Source organism: Cryptotermes secundus, unplaced genomic scaffold, assembly GCF_002891405.2.
Source record: "Cryptotermes secundus unplaced genomic scaffold, Csec_1.0 scaffold2113, whole genome shotgun sequence".
Classification (NCBI taxonomy): Eukaryota; Metazoa; Arthropoda; class Insecta; order Blattodea; family Kalotermitidae; genus Cryptotermes; species Cryptotermes secundus.
Genome location: NW_019722980.1, coordinates 163,672 through 182,083, shown reverse-complemented (window position 1 = coordinate 182,083; position 18,412 = coordinate 163,672). Strand labels below are relative to the sequence as shown.

General features: G+C 38.7%; 1 protein-coding gene across 5 annotated transcripts; it reads left to right on the top strand.

Annotated features, from left to right (window-relative positions):
* Position 1: 1 nt before the first annotated feature.
* On the top strand, positions 2–18,395 carry LOC111861581 (vacuolar protein sorting-associated protein 4B). Of its 5 annotated transcripts, none has more exons than XM_023846255.2 (9): positions 2–405; positions 3,456–3,503; positions 4,966–5,077; positions 8,937–9,075; positions 11,221–11,455; positions 11,936–12,203; positions 12,833–13,046; positions 14,451–14,679; positions 17,467–18,395. In XM_023846255.2, the coding sequence occupies exons 2-9, from the start codon at positions 3,480–3,482 to the stop codon at positions 17,566–17,568; spliced, it is 1,323 nt and encodes a 440-aa protein (XP_023702023.1). In that variant the 5' UTR covers positions 2–405; positions 3,456–3,479; the 3' UTR covers positions 17,569–18,395. The 5 variants fall into 5 exon arrangements, with proteins under 5 accessions (XP_023702023.1, XP_023702022.1, XP_023702025.1 ...); XM_023846254.2 differs by lacking the exon at positions 2–405 and adding an exon at positions 412–520; XM_023846257.2 differs by lacking the exon at positions 2–405 and adding an exon at positions 539–597.
* Positions 18,396–18,412: the final 17 nt, after the last annotated feature.

The window sequence follows — 18,412 nt, the reverse complement described above, 5'->3', positions numbered from 1 at the left end:
TTCTAACAGTCTCGGTATTTGGTTTCCTCTACTTTTACACTTGCAATTTGTCGATCCGCATAAAAGTGAGAAATTAAAGTTTGAAATAAAGGAATAGCCATTTTCATCTTCAAAGGAAGAGCTAACAGTCAATGTCAGAGTACTGTCTCACCCGTGACGACATTGCTGTGTTATGTACAATTAAGTCGTGGAGCTTTTAACATAACAAGCAAACAGAGAGGGGGCGCCAAATTTTCGGACGACCAAAGTTATATTTTTTCTTGTTTTAGTAATATCTGTGTGAAACAGGTGACGCTTTGCTGAGTGAGATGAACATTACTGGTTTTGACATAACCACGGAGACCACGGCAGATTTGCACACAGGAACGGAAGAGGAAGACGTCAGGCGGCTATCGACATCAGAAGGTAAACCACAGAGAAGCAAGTTTGTGTGTGTAACGGATGGGGTGTATTCTCCCTAATTTTGAAGAACTTTGACAATTTAAAGTTGAGCGAATTGCTGTGATTTATTAATATTGCCGTGAGTAACACGTAATAGTTTGAGAGGATGTCGATGTTATCTAGATAATACTACTGTTATTGACAAATTGCATTTAGGTTAGTTTGAAGTATTAGGTCAGTTCTTGTGGTATATCCACCAGGTAATTGAACTTAAGTACCATTTGATTATGTTACATACGCATAACACCCATCATAAAGTTTAATTTTTATTTATGTGCGTTTTACGATATTGTTAGTAACCTCCGCAGTCTATTCAAACTAGTTGGTGATGGAACGAAGATGTGATCGCCTCGTTTTGAAGGCTGAAGCTGTATGTCAGAATATTTACTGTTACTTTCCTTTGTTACAAATGTGGGTGGATAGCTATAGATATAGCCCAAAGATTATAATAAGGACGTGGAACAAGTTAAAGAGTAGTATGTTATCTTTCAGAAAATACCTAGAAATACAACAGTTACCGAAACATCTCTAAAGATCAATTTACAGTGCAGTATGTCTAATCAGATTCATAATTACGCTATTAACAGTTCTTCAGCAGTTATACAGCATATTTAAAAATAGATAAAATTATAATAGATAGGAGCCGGGGTAGCGCAGTCTGTATAGCAACTGGCTATGGGCTGGACGACCGAGGGTTCGGAGTTCGAGTCCCGGCAGGGTAGAGATTTATCTCCACGTTGTCCAGACCGGCTCTGGGGTCCACCCAACCTCCTATCCAATGGGTACCTGGGCTCTTTCCCCGGGGTAGAGCGGCCGAGATATGAAGATGGCCACTCACCTCCAGCTAGTGCGGAGGTCATGAAAATGTGGATCTATACATCCACTCTGTCATATACCTTCATGGTATAGTGCTTAATTAGTTAAGCACAGGGACAACTTCACCTTTATACTAGATAGACTTATATGAATTCCATGGAATCTAATTAAGTGGGATATGAAACATTTGAAACAGATAATATTGTACCACGTTGTTGGATTATATGCACTCCATGGATCCTTGTTGGTTAGGATGTGAAGCGTTTGAAATAGATAACATTATATTAGATGGATTATATGCATTTCATGGGTCCCAGTTAAGTAGGGTATGAAACAAGTCTGTGCAACTAAACTCAATAAAAAATCCACAGTAGAACAAGTGCAAGATATATGGTGCATTTAATTTTACATAAACAAATTTCTTCTAATTATTTGTAGTAAGTCTTACTCCTCCTTGTGTAATTACCAAAGCAGTTGTTAGAATCAAATAGTGTGGATGGCAAAACTAGTAGTGAATGAAAAATTGTGGACACTTGAAACACATTTTTGGTGGGGGATTGCTGTAATAGTATTTTCATCTATTCCAGAATAAACTCTTTTACTCTCTACTGTATTGTGATTTTAATAGTCAAGAGCCTTAGCAAAATCACAGTAAATTTGTGATACATCACTTGTGATCACTGAATGTGTATAATATTCAATGAATGAGTTTGTATGTAGCCCTGGGAGTGGTTAAGTTTTTGTATAAAACAACTCCATTGTCTAGAAAATAACTTGTGTATCATTAAGTAGCCTTGTGTGTAGTCACTGTGTATTCTTGGTTTCTCTTGTGTGAGAACTCCATTGGGTCTGTACATATATTTTGTATTTATATGACATATTCCAAGTTTGTGTGGGAAAGTTGTGTTATTGTAATATTTGACAAAATCCAAATGCTGTACTTCCAAATGATTTCTTCATATGAACAGAAAATTTTGGTATTGCGTTTTCATTATAACATTTAAAATTTTTCTTGAATACCTGCAATGGAGTATTCTTGTCGTCTGGACTCAGAGTTGTAAAATTTTGTTACCTATGTCAATTTGGAGTCTGGCATATTCTGTAAATTTTAGTCTGGATTTGGTTTTGCATTGTTCAGTTTATCTTATTTTCATGATTTATTTAATCCGTCTTGCAGTGCATACACTCATTTATCTCCTTCTCTCTCTCGCACTACATGTTTCGGCATAATAATGCCATCTTCAGGTGCTTACTTATCCACGTCAAACCAGTTCATTGCATGCCATGTTCACACATTAAAATAACTAAAATATGTATCTATCATATACATTGTCAAACGTTAAAAATATTAAAATTGTTCATGATACCACATCGCTACGTCGCCCCTCACTACGTCAGTCACGCCCATTCTCCTTTGTTGGAGCACTCCTTCATTATCTTGTGTGTTGTGCTTTTGTTGTGTCGTGCTCCTGCGACTGCGTGTGTTATACTGTTGGGCTTCCTGGGTATCTTATTTTACTTTACTGTATGCAATTTTCAACTACCATGAAGTTATGTTGGCTTAGTTTAATTTAGTTGTGTTCAGACCAGTTAGTAATATGCACATACTCATCTCACATTGCCATGAACAAAAATGCAATTTAAATATGATGTGTTTAATGTGTTTGGCATATAAAACGTTTTGTCTTTTTGAATAGATGACATTTTTGCATATACATACTTTATGAATAGCTAAACATTTCCCATTTCCATAAAGAATTTGTCACAAAATCTGTAAAACAGAAAATCTTCAGATGATAGAGTGGATACAAATAACTGGTTCAGTACGCTTATTGAGTGCAGTGCAGCTGGACGTCACAGGGCCAGAGACTGTGGTTGGCGAAAGGGGGGGCGTTGTTACCAGAAGGATGCATTGTGATTCTGATGTTGGTTGAAGAGTTGAAGCATGTGATACAAAATGTGAAGCTGGTGACTTGTTAATAATATACTACTCAGGTGTAGAATGCAGCAGTCTTCACACTTCACACACATTGGTCTCAGGGTTGATTATAATACTGGTGTGATTTTGTCATTGCAATGTTTGTTGTATGTGACATGTACAAAACATTTTAGTTAATGGAACATATGCTACTCGTACATAATTGGTAATTCTACATGTTCATTATAGATTCATTTTGGCTTTGTTTGATTATTTTCAGAATATTTGGCTTACCTTTGTACAGATGGCAGCTGGAACTACATTGCAGGTGAAGTTTTGTTCAGTTATATGTGCAGGTTAATATAACATAATATATAATTTGTTAATGGTGTGAGTGTAACATGAATATGATGTCCATTTAATTTTAATGTGGCTCTTTGAATGATCACTCTGTGCTAGCTATCTTACTCCATGGTACATGGATTTTCTTGAGGTGTTGATAGTCACTCAGTTGGTCAAAAAGTTCTCCACCTTTTGTGGAACAGTTGGGTTCATTACTGTGTTCACACAAGCCTGCTATTGAACCCATTTGTGAACCAGGTGAATGTCGTCTGCACACTCATATTCAACAGGAAGAGTATATGAGAGCCTCCTGCTATTTGCTTAGCTAATACAGCGGTAGAGACATAGACTGCTCATATCAACAATTCTCCAGCTTAGTCACCCAAACCATAGGCCGGAAGAACACAAATGAAACCAATCCAGGTCACAGTAGATGCCAGGAGTGTTCCCATTTATTATAGTGGCATATAATGTTCGTGTTAAGTTTCTTTTCAGAAACAGAGCAGACTTGAGACTTGAATCCTGAAAGTTTAAATCTTGGTTTCCTTTGTAAGAAAACTGTGGGATATTGAAGAGAAATGTTCAAGCCTAACACTGATTTCATTCAGTTTCTCTTCAGTTAATTGATTTGGTTCTTTTAATCCAATAACAAACCCTTCTTTTTTATTTATTATTGTATGATTAGTTTTTCTATTTGGAGCTTACATCTTGAAGTTTATGCCAAAATAATATCTCTTTACTTTACACATGGATATTGGACTTGAACACTTATTTCAATGTGTAACACTTGCATGACAGCTCAACACAAGACATAACGCAGCTGATTAAATGTTTAATACAGTGTCAAGATTACTGTTGAGACACATAACACACAAACTCACTTCATGGTAGCTGCTCAGTGATTTATTTGGGCAATATTGAAAGGAATTTGTAATGTGTGTAGGTTGTTATGTTGAATACACCACAAATCTAAATGTATATGGGAAAGTTGACACAAGGAGTACTGTGTGCTTCACACTGCACCATCTGAATGATATGTAGCACACTGTCAGATAATCTCCCTGCATGTCTTTAAGACCAATTTTAATATTTTTCTACTATTTGTGTGTGAGCCTCCCAAGCATTCTTTTCTTTTGAAGTTTTCAAATTAAAATTTTGCATCAATTTTTCATCTCTGCCAAGCAGTGTTACATGGCATCCTTCGTGGTTCATTTCCATCCTTGTTCCATCAAATTTCCTTCAGTCCCATTAAATCTGACTCATATTTCTTTCTTCCTCGTGAGCTAAAAGGCATATTTCTGTTTTGAATCTAACCCTCTTCCTAGGCTGTTACCATTTGTTGCATTGTTGAAATCTTGATAGTGAAAAGGAACCACAACATTACCAGCATTATTATATGTCTAACTGGGAGGATGTTTTATTAAGAGATTCTTTCTTTTTTTCTGCAGAAAGCCATTGATCTTGTAACGAAGGCAACAGAAGAAGATAAGAATAAGAATTATGAAGAAGCATTAAGATTGTATGAACATGGTGTAGAATACTTTCTACATGCAATTAAATGTATGTTGAAACATATTTGTAGCTTACTAGCAAGGTGTGAGATTATCTTAAAATCTGCCAGTACTTCCCAGACTCAGAAGAAATTGATGGGCGTATGTATGAATCAGAATTCTGAGACATCAGTGACAACATGTATGAGTGAAGACGGTCTCTTAGTTCCATACCTTTACATTAAATATTGTAGGAGACTTTTAGGAATGAGGGGAATGCTGCCCATGTCAACTCTTTTGCATTTTCTTACCTTTCATATCCAGTATAGCAAACTCAGCTACCATCCAACAGTTATACAAACCATTACGTGGCCAGAGACTTCCGAGAGAGATCAATTATTTTAGTGCCAGTAATAGGTGTATGTGCATTTGCAATATTACCAAGTAGATTTTTTTTTTTATTTTAAAGCATGTTAGTAAAACTCCTGTAACTCTTTTTCTAAGGGCCCCCATACACACACAGTTTGGCCTCCAGTTCGGCCTGCACAGTTGAAGACTGAAAGGCAAAACTGATGTGTGTGTGGTGTGGCTGGCCGGCCAATCGTTTGGACTGTTGGCCTGTGGGAAACCTGTCAGTCCGTCAGTTCTGCCTGCAGGACCGTAGCACATGACGTGTGTGACTCAACATTATAGGCTGGAAGACCGTGGTTGCGGCATGAAGCCTGCTGCTTTATCTGCGCATGTATGGGGAGGAAAGGAAGGGGTAAACTGTCACAGTTTTGCCTGTAAGGTCAATCGGAAGGCCAAACTGTGTGTGTATGGGAGGCCTAACATACCACTTCAAAAGTTTTACTAAATTTTTGAAAAAGCAAGTACTGTGCATCTGTTTTGACATTTGGAACATGTAGCATTTGATTCAGTAACATGGAAAGACGTGCTTCTGAGCCATTTTGAATTTTTTGTATTGTAGCACGTAGACCCGTTACTGGGTAATGAAACAATATCCACTTCTAAGGAGCAGATTCTTAATAAGCAAATATACACAGCCATTTTGGAGTAACACCTTTGCAAACAAACATGTTCCCATGACAATGAGTCCACTGTAACAATAGAAGAATTGTTGGTGACAGTGTTTTCTGCATGGTGCGTGCTGAGGGGTTATCAGTAGGACAAGTTTAGAGTTAATTCGCTTAGTGGGGGGTGGAGTCCAACTTGGTCCACTCAGCACGGCAGCCACTGATTGGCCTATTGTAGCCTGCCACGGGTGATTATGATGATGGAGAATTTGCTGGAATGAAGATTGGCAGGGGAAACCGAAATACTTGTAGGAAACCCGCCCCAGCACCACTTTGTCCACCACAAATCCCACTTGACCAGACCCGGGATCGAACCTGGGCCGCCGCGTTGGGAAGCCAGCGACTAACCGCCTGAGCTATGGCGCGGGCAAGTTTAGAGTTTAGTTCAGTTGTAAGGGAATCTATGAAGAGAAGACTTAGTCAGTGCAGTTGAGATCTAGTGGGCAGTGAAGTGAAGCTGAAGAATCTCCACTTTTAGAAGCCATAATTGCAGTGAAGACTGGATGTACAGTTACAAGGAATATATCACTTATATTGAGAAGTCTTCAAATTCCATTTAGTTCCCACAGGAAAAAGTAGACAGGACCAGTTATTAATTATAAGAAGTTATTTCTGTCACAAAGAAGACATGAATTTTTAGGCTACTTTCCTTATTTTGAAAAAAAGAAATAAAAGTGTTGTTATGAGATCAAGATGCTGTCTGCATGTGTGTGAATCCCCCCCCATCGGCTTTTGAATGACAGAGAAAATCTTCCCTCCTATAATTGCTAGGCAAAGGCTTGGTAATTTGTATCCCTTATTCTATTACTGGGCAACGGCTTGGTAACTACATTCATGCAGCAGTAGAAGAACCATGAAAGCTCTCAGGATAGCCAGTCACTTGGCTGAGATTCAAACCCGGGTCCTCCTAAATACAAGTATGGAGCATTACTGATGCATCAGCTTACTTTCTTAGAAACTGTGTTTACCATGCCAATTTGTTTCTGTGACAGATTCCACTGTTGCAGTGTAGATAGAGAATTTAAGCAGTTGGTATGTTTTGCATGAGGGTGAAGTGAATGTTGTGAACCAGTTGTTTCATAAGGAGAGTTCTGTCTTCTGGGATATAACACCATGTAGTCTATTGAAAGCCAGCTGATGTTTTGGAGGCAACGTGTCCCTCCAAAATGTCTATTGTCTTTGCACAGACTACACGGTCTTATATCCCAGAAGATAGAAGTCTTCATAACTATGGCTGTGAGAACCAGAAATCCTACAGCTATTTCATAGGATTGTGGAAACAGTTGGAATGTGTGACCTGCTCTTCCTGGACAGCAATGATTAAATTTTATTTTAATTCACTTAGTGGGGGGTGGAGTTCAACTGGGTCCACTCGGCACGGCGGCCACTGATTGGCCTATTGTAGCCTGCCCCGGCTGATTATGATGATGGAGAATTTGGTGGAATGAAGATTGGCAGAGGAAACCGAAGTACTCTGAGAAAACCCGCCCCAGCACCACTTTGTCCACCACAATTCCCACTTGACCAGACCTGGGTTCGAACACGGGCCACCGCAATGGGAAGCCAGCGACTAACTGCTTGAACTGTGGCGCGGCCTGGAAAGCAATGATAATTTGGTACTTGATTCAGGAGCACTTATCGCTTTCATTTTACTGTGTAAGCACCACAGTATTAGTTTCAGTAACATGAATAACATGATGACTTTCCATGGTAATGTCACTTTCATTACTATGCTCTGCTTCTCCATAATATTTTATATTATCATTGTCTTTCCAACATATTAGTTCACCATCCATCTCCACATAAGCTTTTGTTATTACCAAAAATATTTACTGATTTTGGCATTGTTATTGATAAGAATGTCCCTGCTTCAGAATGCTGTTTTCCACAACACATGAAAACAGCATTGTCTAAAACATGACCAATTTGAAACATTAGAACAAAGAAAAGGGTAAATGAAAGTTCATGACATCTAACTGTATTTTTGAAAACTGTGGGCTCTCTACTGGGAGGTAGGGTAGAGCAGTATGTATAGAGATTAGGCTGCAGGCCATAGGGCTTAGGAGTTGGGGTTTGATTTCCTGCAGGGACAAGAGATACATCTGTTCTCTTTAACATTAGATCATTCCTGGGGTCCATCCAGCCTCTCATTCAAGGGTGCAGGGATTGTTTCCCTGGGGATAATGCAGCAGGGGTTTGGAGCTGACCACTCACCTGCAGGTAATGCTTAGGTTAAGAATGGTGAAGTTATACCTCCACTCCATCAGACATGTCTTCATGGCATGGTGTTTACTTAATTGAGCCCAGGGATAATTTTACATGCTTTCTGCTGTTGAAAGTTATCTGTGCCTGCTGTCATGTTGAGATATTTACAAAGATACCCTTCTGGAACATGGCACTGAGTGACTCGGTAGAAGGACACCTGTCTACACATCCCAGAAGATGGTAATATTCATGATTATTACTGTGAGAATGTCAGATCTCACATACAGTTAAATATGCACTAACCATGATTTGTAACATCACAGTTGGAGTTGTTATGCAGATAAGGAGCCTGGCAGGAACAGAAATGTTTCTTGTGGTCACATTTGTCCACCAGGCCTCCTGTCAGTTGGATCTTAGGAGTAGAGTGACTTGACTGTGGATCTGAACCCTGACCTCCCTCTTATGCTGAGGTGGATAATGTACTGTGCTTTTCCTCCATGCTTCTATATGCTTTCTTGGTATGATGGTTTTGCACAGGGGCAACTTTGCATTTATTATGGGGTAGTGAATGGGGCTTGTGAGACTTACAGAGCAGGACTCATGACTGGTGTGAACAAGAATTTGGAAAGTTGTATGCAAATGTTGCAGATGAAGCACAGGGGGAGAGATCAAAGGAGAGCATTAGGACTAAATGTCTTCAATATTTAGACAGAGCCGAGAAACTAAAGGAACACCTGAAGAAGAGTAAATCAAAGAAGCCAGTGAAGGCTGGAGAAGGCAATTCAAAGTAAGGAAAATATTTCATCATTTTATTACCAGTGAATCCCTTTCTTTCGACACAGAACTTAAACGGCTTCTGCAGGTGTTCAAGATATTTACAGTAATAGCAGTATGAGGTACTGGCTGCCTAACATATGAGGGTTGGAACTTTAATAGTGGCAACTATTTATTTACAACTGATACAACATAGATGCATGTTTTTAAGTTTTACTGTCCTTCAGTGTAGTCACTAGCATTGTGTGCAACCTGTTGCCAGCGATGTGGAAGTTGTAGGATACCTTTAGGAGTGCCTGTTGTGTTGATAGTTCGAATGGAGCAGTCTGTTGCCTGAAGAATCTCTGGAACAGTTCTGAAGCAAATGCCATGAAGTGGCTCCTTCATCTTAGGAATCAAGTCAAAGTCACAAGGGCTTAAGTGCGGGGAGTATGGTGGATGGTACAGCACTTCCCAACCCCATCGATCGAACAAATCAGCCATAGCTTGCCCTGCATGCAGTCGAACATTGTTCTGCAAAATGATGGGTGGGTTCTGCAGAAAGTGTCCTGCCACTTCTTTCTCAAAGCTGGTCGCAGGTTGTGTTCCAAAAATGAACAGTAGTACTGCGCATTGATGGTCTGCTGTCGGGGATCACTCTCCTGTAACGCGGAAAGAGCATACACTTCTTCACTGACACTAGGATGACCTGGCTGACGCATGTCTGCCACATTTTGGCGTCCCTTGTTGAAGGGTTTACCCACCTTGCCACTCTTCTGTAAGACAATGCAGATTCCCTGCAAGCCTCTTGAAGACCTTGATGACACTGTCATGCTCTGTGGCCTCTGGCACATTTAATCTTTATCCAACTCTGTAGTTCCTGTTTCGAAAACATCGTAACAACACTGTATTAGACCGCCAACTAACACGAGGCTCTGTTCTTCTTGTCACTGCGCATGTGCGTGATGTGGGAAGGGAGAGTCCATTTGTAACTAACGTGTGGTATAAGCGACATTATTTGGTTCTGTTGCATGGCGTCTCTACAGCAGAGTTGCCACTATTAAAGTTCAAACCCTCGTATGTGTTTTGTTATTGCTTCAGAGTATCTTGCTTAATATATAGTTATGAAAGTTCCACGTGTAGAACTACATTATATAATGTTTTTTTACATATTTATTTATTTATTGCTACATATTTAGGCCATACAGGTCATCTTCATTATTGCTTGCTGTGAAACTGTACATTGCTGTTTACACATGGATTTGTGTTAAAGTGTACTGTCTGGATTAATTAGTTAAAATAGGATAAGAAGGATGGGGACTGGGATATATGAACTTGCAGAGGATAGGCGTTAGGTGACAGCAGTGTAAGATAGCAAAGGATGCAAATTATGTGAATTGTAATTGTTAAAATTCTGGGTCCCCAAATCCTCAGAGGCTGAGTATTGCATCTGACATGGATTTGTGGTGTTGAACAATAGGTTGTAGGTGTGCATACTGTTGTGATTGTTTTGTGTAGTATTTCCACAAGGAGCTGCCCTCTTGTGATCACATCCTATATCATTGCTTTACCAGTTTTTGTTGAAGTATCAGTATATACTTTTTATATAGGGAGATCAGACTGTGGAGATGCGTGTTAGTGTTTTAAACTTATATAGTTGTATGATGGTTTGTCTGGCTTGGGAACTGGTGCTGTTTATCTTCTTGTCATTGTGGAGGTCTGTATGGAACTGTCCCATACAAATCTCCATAGTGACAACATTTGCAGCATGCAAGATGAACAGTACCAGATCCAGGCAAATCAAATGACTGTACAGTACAGTATTGAGACTATATAGTATCAAACACAATCAGGATCCACAGAATTACTGGGTTTTTGGACTTTTTCCATCATCCAGAATTCTAGGTAATAGAGGACACGATGTTTCGGAAACTGGATGTTTCCATCATCTGGAATTATAGGTAACAGAGGACATGATGTTTTGGAAACTTGATCTGTTTCCAAATTGTGTCCCCTGTTACCTAGAATTCCAGACGATGGAAAAAGTCCAAAAGCCCAGTAATTCTGTGTGTCATCCACCATCGTCAGAACCTTTTAGAATCTACAATCAGGATCATTCCTGTGTGTTTGGTAAGAAACCCATTCTTTTTACCTGACAGCTTTCTTGCTTTTTCTCTAGGAGTGACGAGAAAAAAAGTGACAGTGACAGTGATTCTGATGATCCAGAAAAGAAAAAGTTACAGGCCAAGCTTGAGGGAGCCATTGTTGTGGAAAAGCCATGTGTTAAGTGGTCAGATGTGGCTGGTCTAGAAGGAGCAAAGGAGGCATTGAAGGAGGCTGTTATTTTACCCATAAAGTTTCCACACTTGTTTACTGGAAAAAGAATTCCTTGGAAAGGAATATTGCTTTTTGGGGTGAGACTTTACATATTCTGCCATGGTTTTAAAGACCCAATTGACATTTCTTACAACAAAGCAGCCTATGCGTAAATACACAAAACTATGAATTGACATGTCATTAAATACAGGAGAATAATACATTGTTTATGTTGGGCTTTATGTGGGACCAGAAAATATATTAACTAAACTGGGATCTCAGATTTCACTGCAGCATAGAATGTATTTGAAGCATATATATACCATACTCTGATTTGGTATTCTGCACATTTCCACTTATTGAAGGCATATTACATACATACACTTGTCATATTTATTTGTGTTAATATAGTTTGTATTCTTTGAAACACTTTCTGAAATATCTTCATTGTTGTGATATTGGATTGGAATGAGTAGTGTATAAAAATGATCTGGTGATATTTGTTAAATGGTTCACAAATACAAGAAAGTTTATGCTTTACACTATGGTGACCTTTCATCACATTGATCTTTTTTCAGCCTCCTGGAACAGGAAAGTCTTACTTAGCAAAGGCAGTAGCCACAGAGGCAAACAATTCCACTTTTTTCTCAGTTTCATCTTCAGATCTAGTATCCAAGTGGCTTGGAGAATCTGAGAAACTTGTAAAGAACCTATTCGAATTGGCAAGACAGCATAAACCAAGTATCATATTCATCGATGAAGTCGATTCACTTTGTTCATCGCGCTCTGACAATGAATCCGAATCAGCAAGAAGAATCAAGACTGAATTTCTGGTCCAGATGCAAGGTAAATTATAAAACAGTTGCTTAATGTACATATTCACCACTATCATAATGCAATATACTCTGGGCCTGCCATTATGGTTGTTACCCTGCTGTAAATATGGTAGATCTGAAAGGTTTTACTTAATGTATTTCATGATTAGATGTCGGTAGCTGATAGGCATAAAGAAAGCAGACATCACAAAAGGAAAACGGATTTCAGAAAGTTGAACAAGAATGAAGGAAAAGGAAATGCAAAAGAGATAAAAGCTCTTTCACTTTTCTTAGTATTATGGCAGCTAGGAGCCTAGGTTTCTCTGTGCTGAGGAGAGTACTTCTAGAGATGTCACTGCTAGACATCTTGCAAGATGAGCACAGAAATTTAAAATCAGCTAGATAGATGGCGTGAGATGTCACACTAGTAGATCGAATGCATGTTACAGTTCTTTGAAGAAAGTGTACTGCAGTGTGTTCTGCTGCAAAGTAGCTGGCTGGTACAGACACTAAGCCACCTGGTATGAATGTGCTAAATAAAAGATGACATTATTTCCACGGGTGATTGCAGCAGTACAGTAATTTCAGACACCAACAGCTGCTACACTGCAATATAGTTGAGGGACTGTGAAGGAACTTTTTCTTTTCCATTCTCTGTAGGTGTTGGCAGTGATAATGATGGCATACTAGTTTTGGGGGCTACTAACATCCCTTGGGTATTAGATGCTGCTATTCGAAGAAGATTTGAAAAGAGAATTTACATTCCTCTTCCTGAGGAACATGGCAGACTCACAATGTTCAGGTTGCATTTGGAAAATACAGCACACACACTCACAGAAGAGGATCTCAGAAAGCTGGCCAAGAACACAGAAGGGTATGTATATTGGATGAGAGTAAAGTGACAACACTGGTACAGGACCTTCACACATTAGACTGAGTTAGAAAGGTCCAGTCTGTTAGTTTACTATAATTCCTACTTTACGCAAAATTCAAAATGTACTTCAGCTTACTCAAAAATAGCTCATCATGTAAATAAATTGATACTTTATATAATCAAATTATAATCTATAACTCAGACTTAAACATTTTCAAATATTGATATATACATTTAACAGAATTCAAGGAAAAGGAATTTATGCTTCTTTGCAGTGCAATATTGAGCAGTGTTCACTGTATCTCAGCTCGATACTAAGCCCCCCCTGACTCATTACACACCATTTAGACATGTGTACGTACTGTATCAAGACTGCATAGGGTTTGAATTTGAAACATTTTGAGAATATAATCTTTATTTATTTGAAGTCAAAAAAAGATATAACTTTCAAACATGGCACATGCTTTTCTGGTATGACAATTTTTTGTTAAATGTAATAATTCCCTTGGGCTTAAACATAAAAAAAAAAAAAAATAACATATATTTAAACTACAAAAGGACATGTTTTGTCCAATGCATTCAGACTTGGAATTGATTCTTTTAATAATGGATTTAAATGTAGGGGAATTGATATGTTGCATTAAATTCTCTCCTTTACAGTCATGACTGTGCAAATATACATTCACTTAAAGCCTTGCACATTCTTACAAGATACTGAGTAGTGGTTATTCTTTGCCTGATATCTTAGATTGACCTAGCTTCCTGTCCATTGGGTACTGGGGTCTCTTTTCTCTGGGAATGTGATCACTCTCCTTCATTTTGAAGCAAAGTTTAGAATGCATTTGCACATCTCTCCACATTCTTGACATTGTGCTTGGACACAGAAGCTACTTTATATTCACCAAGTGCAGAATCTTTCTTGAAAAGTTGATAATGTTTGCTTGATTAAGAAATTCCCAGCCCTTATGGATCCCAGGGGTTCATTACCTTGGTCACCTAATTTGATTTTTGTGTCCTGTTCTTAGCCAGTTGAAACCAAGTCTCATCTTCATATTCCATTTCTCATGCGCTTTGTAACATTTTGTAATGTGCAGATTTTTACGGAAGGCGATTGGTAGCCTTGTGTTTGCATGCATGCGTGTGCACATCAGATTGGGGACCACTCCTTGTAAGTTGTCCATGACTGCTTCTGTGACATACATGTTTTCATGGGTTTGAATCCCACCCAAGGCATGGGTGTCTGTGTTTATTCTGTGTTTGTGTTGTCATGTGTGTAGGTAATGTCCAAGGGTCCTACCGTCCGTGCAAAAAAAGATTAAGAAACTGAAGAAGAGGCCAGGGCCAAACAAAGGGTTGTGGAGCCATTGATAAATAACTGATGGAATTTGTGCTTCTTTGAAACAGGTATTCTGGTGCTGATATTAGTATTGTGGTACGAGATGCATTGATGCAGCCTGTAAGAAAAGTTCAAACTGCTACCCATTTCCGGCGTGTCCGGGGGCCATCTCGCACAGATCCTAATATCATTGTAGATGACCTTGTTACACCTTGCTCACCTGGATGCCCTGGGGCTATTGAAATGACGTGGATGGATGTGGAGGGTGATAAGCTATTTGAGCCACCAGTTACAATGGTGAGTGTTCATCTGATGTTCTTCAGTCCAAATGTTGGTAAATTGGGACTAAAGTAGATGTCAAGAGTGGGACTGAAATGATATGATCATATCAGCTACTCCTCTGTGCTGATGTTAATTTGATAAATAAAAACATAAAGTGCAGAAAGGTTATTAGNATATATTACCACCGGAGAGACGGCCGCGGAATTTAAATGACCGCGCGGAAGGGTTAGACGCTAGCAAAGATGTTGATCTGGAAACAAATGGAGAAACTTAAGTGTATGTTACATAATATCAGCAGATAGTAAGACAGAACTATAATAAATGGTGTACAGTTTGTCGTTAGCCTGGTTCCCACATTTGACACTCTTGTTACTTAGTTTATACTCTGCATTATCTCTTCTTTCTTCACAAACTGAAGACCAAGTCTGTGGCAGTGTGGGGCAACATGGAAGGTATGCTTTCTCTGCTGCAAAAGCATTTGTTAAATGACATAAGTAATAGGTAATTATAAATGATGCAAACTATAGTTTTAGTGAGAAATGAGCAATAGAATGCATGAGGAAAGATTAATGCTTTCTGATGTACTTTTAGTTCCATAATAAAAAAAAAAAAAAAGTAAAAAAAAATATTAATTTATAATGAAAATAATGCATTGTTGCATTTAAAAGACTCCTAGGATGTGTCTGGGAATTTCAGTCATAATATTCAAGGGGTTGACAAGCTGGGACAGTTCATTATAGTGACAGGCTACAGGCTGGATGGCCAGAGTTTGATTTCTGGCTGGGGCAAGAAATTTTTCTGTATTCCACAGCATTCATGGCTATAGGGCCCACACAGGCTCCTGTCCAATAGGTACTGGGGGCTCTTTCCCAAGGGCTAAAGTGGCTGGCATGTGAGGGTAACCACCTACCTACATCTAGCGCCAAGGTCTAGAATGGTGGAGCTATACTTCCATTTTCCATACATCTTTATGGTGTGGTGCTTCATTAATTAAGCACAGGGACAACTTTACCTTTACTCAAGGGTTTAGTATGTTCTTTATCATCATCATCATCATCAGTAATCTGTCAAGACGACATGTCCACAGTCTCTTCCAAAACAATTCCTCCACTTAATGCGATCTAGAGCTTTCTCCTTCAAATGACAGTATCCTCTTCTGTCCCCAAGGTCATCCAGCATCTTCTTACGTCTTCTTCTCACTTCTATCCACCCATCTATCTTTCCTTCGATAACTTCTTTTAGAAGGCAGTTTCTGCGTAAAACATGACCAATCCAATTAGCCTTCCGTTTTCTTATTTCATGTAGGATATTCCTCTGCTCACTGACTCTAATTAACACTTCTTCATTTCTCACATAATCGGTCCAACTGATCTAACCTATCAATCCTTCTCCAACACATTTCGAAACTTTCCAGATGTTTCTCATCTACTGCCCTAAGTGTCCATGTTTCAGCCCCATACAGAGCTATGCTCCAAATGTAGCATTTCACTAGTTTCTTCCTCAAATTTAAGTCCAATTTGCTGGTAAAAAGATTCTTCTTCTTGCTAAATGCAGCTTTTGCCATGGCAATCCTGGATTTAATTTCACAAGTACACCTTCCATCATCTGTTAACAAGCTACCCAAATATTTAAAACACTTCACATTCTCCAGTTGTTTTTGGTCTATCTTTATTGTGACTGGGGTTGGTTGTCTCGAAATTTTCATTACTTTTGTTTTCTCCACATTCATTTCCATGCCATAGCACCTTCCGATTTCAATTAGTCTATCAATCGTGCCCTGTAGCACAGTTTCTTCCTTAGCCATTAACACAAGGTCATCTGCATATTTCACAGTTTGAATAATTTGCCCTCCTACTTTGAAGTCTCCGAGCCCATCCAGAGCTTCCTTGGTAAGGCATTCGCTGTACAAGTTGAACAGAATTGGTGATATGGGTGTGAAACTTGGTCTCTCACCCTGAAGGAAGAACATAGATCCATGGTGTTTGAGAACAAAGTGGTGAGGACCTGGGAGAGATGAAAAGACAAAGAATTGAAGAAAGCCACACGAGGGCTTCAGAATTTATACTCTTCACATAACATTGTTAAGGCAATTAAATGAAGAAATGTGAGATGGACATGTATCATGCATGGGGGAATGAGAGAAATAAGTTGTGAGAGTGAGGACTGGATAGAATCCAGTGATGGGCTTTAATGAATATAGTAATGAACCGGTAAGTTTTATATAAGAAGGGAATTTATTAACTAGCTAAGCAACTAACAGTTCTTCAAGAAGGATTCTACTCCTCCATGGAGTTAGGTAGGTAGGCAGATGGTAGACGGTAAGTAGAGTAGTCATTTAATTATACAGGAGGATCTAAAAATTGTTCCCTTCATTGCTGGAATGAAACTGCTGTAAAAAAGAAGGTAAAACTATCCCTGGAACAGGCCATGGAGGCCCATAGGGTTGTGTGACATTGAAGCTCCCACATTTTCTAGACTGTTCATACATGGTGATGAGGTTGTCAGCCTTACATGCCGGTCATTCTTTACCCCCAGGAAGATTCCTGGCACTCATTTCTGTTAAAGGCTGAGTTGACCCCAGGGTCATTGTGCAGCTGGAAGAATTAGGTCAGTTGATAAAATCAAATGACCTCATTGGAAATTGAAGCCGCCACCTTCCAGCTTATAGCATAGTGCCTTAACCAAGTACGCAACCGCATGCCCCCGAGACTACAGTATGATTTACTAATTACAAGAGCATAGTCCTTGAGTAGCTGATAGTTTCCTCTGACTATTCACTAAAATGGTTTTCCTTGTTAACAGAGTGACATGATGCGGTCGCTTGCCACTTCAAAACCCACAGTGAATGATGAAGATATGGCAAAACTAGAAAAATTCAAAGAAGATTTTGGTCAAGAGGGATAACTGTTTATTATGTGACTGGTTCCTCCTCTGTAATATCATCCTTTTCAATACTACACATTTTTTGCAGACACTCACATTGCTTATAAAGCAGTGTGGCTGGTCCAGATGGTACATGTTTAATTAGTGAATAATGTGCATGTTTTTCTTTTTGTTTTCTCATATGGATACTTAAAAGCATTGCAGTCAGCTGTAAACAAATGGAAACATGTACATAGTATTAATTATGGACCACTGTCTTGTAATTTATCAACGTTCCATTATACGTTTCACTCAAATCCAGAAAGCCACAAACATTGTATAATACTGCATGTATACAAATTACAAAATAGTACTTTATAATGGCAAAATTTCATGTTGGGTGACAAAGGTAATAACACTTCAACATGGTATATATATATATATGTGTATAAAGATTCTTTCATGTCATTTTTATTATAATAACTTCATGATTTCTTTTTGTATTGTTATGAGTGGTATTTTATATATATATATCACCTTACTACAGATGGTCATTTGACTACTGATTACATCATAAAAACAGGCACGTTCATGTTTAAATCGTATATTTTAGCAGACATGCCAGCTTGTTGAGAATCCCTTGTGCACTGGGAGGAATGTTACTATAATATTCTATGGTAAGATAGAACAGCAGATTGAATTAACACATCACTATCAACATGAGTGCTTTATTTTTGCCCTAATTTTAAAACAGCATTTAAAAAAGATCATTTGTGTACAGTACTCTGCTTCTGTATATACAATAGCAATAAATAATTTTGCTTTAGTGAAAGAAGACTGAAGTGAATAAAACTCTAGTTTAACCCCCAGCCACTTCATTTTATTG